The sequence below is a fragment of the Apteryx mantelli genome, chromosome 1 (genome assembly GCF_036417845.1).
Source record: "Apteryx mantelli isolate bAptMan1 chromosome 1, bAptMan1.hap1, whole genome shotgun sequence".
In the NCBI taxonomy this organism is placed as follows: domain Eukaryota; kingdom Metazoa; phylum Chordata; class Aves; order Apterygiformes; family Apterygidae; genus Apteryx; species Apteryx mantelli.
Window position 1 is genome coordinate 99,788,402 of NC_089978.1, and position 7,813 is coordinate 99,796,214.

Sequence of the window (7,813 nt, forward strand, 5' to 3'; positions counted from 1 at the left end):
TTTCCTCTGTAAAGAACAAAAAAGCACTATCTTGTATTCAGGCAAATCGATAATATTTAAGAATGATTGCTTTTGAATGTTGCAGCTCACATATGAAATATATACAAAAATGTGACATCTGAAATGCAAAAGAGGTCCTTTCCATATGGAGCATTATAATTGCTTAATATAGACAGAGAGTGGTTATTATGATCATCCTTATCTCTCCTATTGCTCATGAGCTTACTCCCTCCTACTCTCCTTGGCCTTTTGAGAAAGGAGAGTCCTCCTCCTGCTTCCCTATGTTAACTTAGTTGTAATTATATAAGCATGGCAGCATGTTTACTAGGTGACTGAGGTGACTGAGCTTCTCATCTGAGTTATGAGGATCAGTTCTGAGGCTGACTGAAGTAGAGAAACTTTTCTCATCTAGAGAAAAGACAGAATACAAAGAATTTTCTAAAATTATAGACATTAAAAGGAGGACAAAAATCATGTAGTGCAAGTAAAAGTAATTGTGTGAGCAAAAGCAAAAGGTGATGGGTTATATAAAAACCTGACTGACCCATCATACTGATACCTCACAAATAACTCTATGTTAAGAACTGCACAGCATCCCTGTCACCATAACAGTTCAGTGCAATTTAGAAAAAATAACGTGAGAGAAAACTCGCACTCCTGTCTGCTCATTTATACAGAAACACAAGATTTTTCAGGCCAGATCACAGGGTTGTTTGATGACTTACAGTACTTAACCTCTAGAAGTGATTAGAACCAGAACATTTCCCTGTTCTTAAATTATGCATATAAACAGTTCTGTGGTGCTTTATGTAGAAAACAAGGAATTCTTTCTGATCGCACTGAAGCATGAAGCCTGACTGCTAACAGTCCTATAATGCCCCAGATATGCAGGTGACAGCTGATGTACATTTTTATGCTTGCACAGGAACGTGGTTTTTGATGATTGCTCAAGGGCACTTCTGTCCCCAATCTCTAACTGCTCTGCCATACTGTCAAGCTAGCTTTTGAAATCCTATGGGATTTCAGATCCTAGGGAAGAATGTTATTGGCATTCTGGCTTTAATTTAAGAAGTGTACTCAATTTCCAGTAGGATTCATGAGGCTGCTCAAGGAGAAAGTCTGGTCTGTTTAGCAGATGAACAAGACTCATCAACATGCTGAAGTTGTAAGATATAAAACAGGTAAGATCCATGAACTGGAATTTCTGAATAACATTAAACTTGACAGGAAAAAAAAAAGCCCTAGATGCCGGAATCGTTTTAGTCTGAAATGTTGTTTGCAGCTGAACAAAAACTACTGGGACCTCTCAAAAGGCAGGAAAGGTGGTCTGTGAATGTTTGAGATTCAGAGGTCTCAAATTGCATCTCAAATGTCACAAGCCTGTGTATGGCACTTGTAGTACAGCACAGCGATAACTAAATCAAAGAAGAATAAAATGGATCAGTTTCTGGGGAAAGTCAGTCTCCCACACTCCTGAATGTCTATTAACCCTATAATCATGTGAGACTTGCTGCACCTCCTTCAAGGATTTCGGCACTGACGGACAAAAGTCATGAGGGAAGCTCCTCAGGCAGAGGGGCTCTGACCCTGTGGAGGCGGTAGTTTCCCGTTTCTCTTGAAATTTTCTCAGCTCGGGCCTGCTGCATTTCTCCTCAGAGCGGAGGCGGCCACACGAGGCGGCGTGGCGCTGACCCAGCCCCAGGGCCGCTCCCGGGCAGGACTTCCCCGCTCCCTGACCCCGGCCGCAACAAGCCCAGCAGCCCCGCAGCTGGCGGACGTTTCGGCGAGCGCACCCGCCTCCGGCCCCAGCCTGCGCCAGCCGCAGCTCGCTCCGCCGCCGCAGGGGGCCGCCCCGCCCCGCCCCTCCCCTCCCTTTCCCCCGCCATGGCGAGGGGCGGGGCCGGCCGGCCGTCGCTCTCAGCACCGGGGACAGCAGCGCGCGGCCAGGGGGCGGTGGGGTGGGCGGCCGCGGGGTTGCCATGGCGGCGGCGCGCGGCCCCGCCCCCTCGCGCCCTGGTTGCCACGGTGACGGCGGCGCCGAAGCGGCGTCATGTCGGAGCTGGGCTCGGAGGAGTCCGAGGAGTCCGAGGCCCCGGCGGACTTAGGGGTGGGCTGGGGCGGCCGGGGGTGTGCGCCGGCGAGGGCTGGAGCAGGCCCCGCGGCTGCGGAGACCCTCGCCACGGCGCTGGGGAGGAGCACGGGAGGGAAACAGCGCACGAAGTGCTCCGCTACGAGTGCTCTGGGGTGGGGAGGGAGCGTGAGCGAGGAAGGGTAGGGTGAACGTTAGTGGCCGAGGGGGTCTGGATCCTGTATGTGAGCCGTGCCGAGCCCGGAGAGCTCTCGAGGTACTTTATCATGGGCACGGGAGAGATTTGCAAGCGGTGCCGTTATCATTTTGGTCGGGACCCATCTAATTTGCTCCAGTGGATGAAAACAAGTCATCTGCACATTTCAGTAGCTTGTCCGGAAGCGAGGAAAGTCTCTGGGTGCCAGAATCTGGTGAAAAAGCTTTGCATAGGCAGTAGATATATTGGACAGGTGCTCCGGCAGTCCCTGATTCAAGCAGAACTGGTGCAGCTCTGAAGAAACAGTCCGTTTCCTCTCTCTCATCAGATTTGTTTCAGTCATGTCTCTCCCTCTTAAACCATTAATTTCTTACCCTGTGTGATCAGGAATATGATGGTGAGCGCAATTCAGAAGGTGAACGACATGGACGTGGAAAAGCACGACTACCCAACGGCGATACATACGATGGAGAATATGAACATGGTCTCAGAAATGGACAGGTGGGACAGTAGTTGTGCTTATGTTTCATCAGTTCTGTTACTCTGGGCAATATATTAGAGTGAGAAATGACAAGGGCTTTATCTATGCCAAATATGTTTCAGGGGACCTACAGATTTACAAATGGTGCTCGCTACATTGGAGAATATCGTCAAAACAAAAAACATGGCCAGGGCATTTTTTTTTATCCAGATGGATCAAAATATGAAGGTAAAACACAGAAAACACTTGCAAGGATTTACATAACTAAAAGGACACATTTTTGTCCCCACTGCAATGACAGGTGATAGTAAAGTGGATTGTATATTATTTTAAGAAGATAAATTTGCTGTGAAACTTTCTCCTTTCATTCCTGTTTTACTACAGGCTCTGTGAGAGGTATGGATTTATTTTATTTATGTAGATTTATTTACACAAATTTATTTGGATTATTGTGAGAAGCGTGGTATTTAGTAGCAGTTTATTCTTCTCATGTTCTCCTTTCAAGTGGTGTATTCCAAGTCCTGAGTAATATTGAACATCTCTACAAATCACTACAATCTTGTATCAATCAATGTAGAAATTATCTAGATTCATACATGATAACTTTACAAATTGACCACTATACCTCACAGTGAAATATGCCATATCTCACTCTTTTTTTTCATCATGTTCTCATTAAAGGAGACTGGGTGGATGACCAGAGACATGGCTATGGAGTTTATACCTATGCAAATGGAGACAGCTATACTGGAGACTGGTTTAATCACAATAGGTTTGTTTCATTCTTACAGTGATTTTTCAAGGCACCCAATGGCATTAAAATGCAAAGGTTATTTTCAAAGTGTGGCTGACTGTATCAAATCAAGTGCTATGGGAGGACCTTGACAATTAAGTCCAACCTGAGTCATTTCAGTTACTCAAATCACACAGCTGTAATACCTTAAGTATAACAACATCCTATACTCTTAATATTCAGCAGTACAAAGCAAAATTATTATTTTCTCCTTAGGCATGGGCAAGGTACGTACATCTACAAAGACACTGGATCTAAGTATGTTGGTGGTTGGATAAATGGAAACCAGGGAGGAGCAGCTGAACTTATCCACCTAAACCACCATTTTCAGGGCATGTTTTTGAATGGAAATGTAAGTAAGTGTGCTGGAAAATTCTGTATTCAGATGAACAATTAGCATATATTTGCCTTAATATGATCTCTTTCCACTTAAAATAAAAAGTTAGGTTCCCCATCTTTTGAACCATTTCTTGAACAATAAGTGTAACAGACAAAACAATTAATCTGCAGGACAGACCACAAAGTTTCTCTGCAACTTTGCTTTCAAAAGATATTGTCATTAACCATTGTATGAATTTCACAGTAAAGTGTATTTTACATTTATATGTTTAGAATGTACTAACTGTAGTTTCACTATTTTGTATCTCTGTGTAGCCTATGGGTCGTGGCAAATATGTCTTTGACAGTGGATGTGAACAGCATGGTGAATACATACACCCAGAGCAGGTAAAAGAAACAGTGCAAACTATACTGAATATTAAAGAACCTGGTAAATTAAATCTGCTGTCAAGTAATCTATAAAATGCCTTATGAATACTGGAGTTAAAGTACATCTAATGAGGAGGAACAAATAGTAGAGAGAAGGTTAATAGGCCCCTCACAGCCATTCTGTTTAATGGATAGAGAAAATTTTACCTTTAAGACAGAAAGCTGAAAGACATTAGTCATTCGTAGTATTCAGCCAACTTCAGGGTTCGAAAGCGTAGCTGTTCTTTTCCAAGATTTACAGTTGCTGAAGTTCCTCCACCTGTCAGTATTTTAAAAGGCTACATCATTACCGTTTTGGACCTCGGTAAAGAGGTTTTAGTACACAGAAATATCGTCTTAGCCACTCCATTACTGCCTGTTGGATGTGATTCTGGACTTTTTGAGTTGTCTTTTAGGCTAAAGAGGAGGAAGAAGAAGAAGAAGAGGAACACTTATTACTCATAGCACCAAAATGGAAAGCAACGGATATTACCAAAGTAACACTCTGGACGCCCAGTGTGGAACAACCACCTTCTCCCACAGAAGCCACCCAAGCAGCAGCACCAGCAGAAGAAGGAGCAGCAGAAAGAGCAGCAGTAGCAGCTGTAGAGGAAGAAATGCCATCAAGTGCAGGTTTGCTTTGATGGACATCTGGAAATATACTTCAGACATTCTTCAAATGTCCCCTGAACCTATGTTGCTCAGTTTTAATTTCTGGTGGTGCAAGAGGCTTTTTTTTTTTCTTATCATCTACCAAGTATTGAGATTCTTTTTCTTTTTTCTTCTTATAATTTACCAAGTATTGAGTATCAGGAACTTCCAAACATATTCATAAACTGCACAATATGCACCTCTGTTATAGCTCACATAGCATAATAAGATACAACTGTCTTGGGAAGCCTGTGATTCATTTTAGTCTATTTCATGGCCTGATATATAGAAAGAGAGATAAGCAGTTGCAGAAAAGTTGGTGGTATTTCTCCCCAGAACTGCAGATTTCAGTCTGAGTTATTAGCTGCTGCATGAAAACAATGACCAGGTGCAGATTCGTAAAAATTAATTTTCTTGCTTGAAGGAGACATATTTCTAATTTCTCATATTTCAGTCACTGATGAGTCTGCTGAGGGTGGGGATAATGAGCCTTCTCCTCATGAAGTATACAGTGAAGCTCTGAGCCCAGCAAAGGAGACAGAAGAGGAAGAAGAGGAAAGCAGAGAGGAAGAAGAAAACAAAGAAGATCAGGAGGATCAAGGTAAGGAAGGAAGAATGAGCAATCAGGTTGGTTGCTTGACATAATGCATGCCAATCAGCTGAAAATATGCCACTGCTGAGAGGCCCATTATTATGCTGAAGAGAGCATGGGAAGCTCCACTTTTCATGAAGGGGCCAGTCCTCTAAAGATATTAGCTGGTTTTGAATAGTCAAGTTCATATACCTTAACTGTTTGTACAAATTAGAAATCACACTGCTGTGTAGCATTATCTGTGCATGTATAGTTGACAGCTCCAAGAACTGCTGTCAGTCTGTAGTTAACAAAACTGAGTTTATAAGTGATAGCATTTTTGTTCAAAAATGAGAAAACAGATTCCAGAACCTTAGGAATTCTGGGATTTTTGAGCACACCATTTTTCCCCCTTGAATGAAACTGTGTATTCTTATTCTCTAACTGGAGTTAAAGAATAGACAAAACTATTTTGAAGAAACAAATCTCAAGTATAGTTATGCATTATGAGCTGAACAGTTAGCCAGAAGTTGGTGTCTGATTGGTTTCTTCTATTACAGAATAAAGAGAGTTAGAATTTGGGTGCTCAAGTTTTCTTCTAGGCAATTGAGAAATCTGTTTTAATACAAAACAGCTAAGAAGCAACATAAAAGGAGGCAATCTATGTTTACCCATATTTAGTCAGTAAGCATCCACCCAATTAAAATGTGTTGCTTTCATTTATTAAATGTTAATGTTTGCAAAGCTACATATTTGATGCTGGAAAACATCAGGTATATTTCTCCATTTATAATTAGTCCATATCACAATAAATTAAAGCAAAAGCTGAGGTCAGAAAGACTATTATATGCTTTGAAAATGCATTGGATGTATACCCTAAACATTTGGGGCAGCTCTTTGAATTCATGTAATTTACTTGCTCTCATTCTTTGCCCATCACCTCTGAAGGTGCTCTCCTGCTTCAGGGCAGACTAGCCAGCTGACTGATCTGATGTGTAAGACTAACATCTAACAGCATCCTGGGGCTTGGATCAGATCTGGCAGGAATCTAAGGAGGATTCCTGCAGAGCTCTGCTTTGAATTTGGTAAAAGTTTGTTGAGCCTGGTTTGTCGAGCCTGGTTTGTCTGAGTGTCTTGAATTCAAACAAACATTTCTGAATGAACTCGATTCTAATATGTTTTCTAGCCTACCCCAATAAGATAGTTCAGGCATCCCCCTTGGTTTTTGTTTTTTGTTTTTTTGGAAGAACAGATTGGACAAATTATGTGTGGAAGCATAGGAACGTGATAGATGTTCTGGAAGTTCATTCTAGCTCTTTAATTACGTTGAAATTTTTTTAAAGGGCAACTCTTTATTTCTAGAATTAATTAGGCAACATATGTTCCCTTGTCTTTATAGGTTTAGCAAGATGAAGTTATAGTAAGAGGAAATGATTAGAAGAAAAGATGCATTGTCCCATAACCATCACTTCTTTTCCCCCCACACAGAATCAAAGGAAACAGAGGAACCGGATACAACTAAAGAGGAATAGAGCCAAAAAAGGAGATTTCAGAGTAAATTGTCTGGTATGATAAACCTGTAATATTTTTATAACTAAAAAGCTCACTTAAGATATTTTGAATAAAAGTTTCTGTCAGTGTTCTGTGTGGAATATATATTTCTGGCACACTTATGATCTCAGAGCATGCTGTCCTAAGACCACTTTCTTTATTCCATGTAGCAGGTTATCAGTTGTTGAATTCAATATGGGATTATTCTGGATCCATAAAATTGTGTCCTTACATGCTTGCAGAATCAAGGCTTTGAAACACTTGACACATAAGTTTTAAAATGGAACATAAATACATTATAACAGATCAGACCACATATGCCTGTAGACAAGTATGTTGCTTTTGACAATCTATATTCAGTTCTTTACAGGAAGATGACTTCCATACCTGATAAGCACCTCAAGGTTGGCCAAAAATTCAGAACATGGTATCCATCTTGGAAATTAGTTAAAGTGCTAGAAAGCAATCATAAAATCATTTATGTTGGAAGGGACCTCAGGAGGCGTCTAATCCAACCTCCTTCTCAAATCACGGTCAACACTAAATTCAAACTATGTTTCTCAGGGTTTTGTCCAGTCAAGTCTAGAAAACATCCAAGGATGGAGGTTGCACAGCCTCTTAGCAACACATTCCGATGCTTAATTATCCTTGGAGTGAAACATTTTTTCCTTATATCCAGTTATAACCTCCCGTGTTTCAATTTATGACCACCATTTCCTGTTCTCCTATTCTGT

At 41.5% G+C, this 7,813-nt stretch overlaps 1 protein-coding gene across 2 annotated transcripts; it reads left to right on the top strand.

Moving 5' to 3' along the window:
- The first annotated feature begins 2,049 nt into the window (after window positions 1–2,049).
- Window positions 2,050–7,170, top strand: RSPH1 (radial spoke head component 1). Of its 2 annotated transcripts, none has more exons than XM_067289762.1 (9): window positions 2,050–2,107; window positions 2,673–2,786; window positions 2,889–2,994; window positions 3,448–3,538; window positions 3,776–3,911; window positions 4,214–4,285; window positions 4,723–4,939; window positions 5,412–5,558; window positions 7,017–7,170. In XM_067289762.1, exons 1-9 carry the CDS (start codon window positions 2,051–2,053, stop codon window positions 7,058–7,060), a joined length of 984 nt encoding a protein of 327 aa, XP_067145863.1. In that variant the 5' UTR covers window position 2,050; the 3' UTR covers window positions 7,061–7,170. The 2 variants fall into 2 exon arrangements, with proteins under 2 accessions (XP_067145863.1, XP_067145864.1); XM_067289763.1 differs by lacking the exon at window positions 7,017–7,170 and adding an exon at window positions 6,928–7,008.
- The last annotated feature ends 643 nt before the right edge of the window (window positions 7,171–7,813 follow it).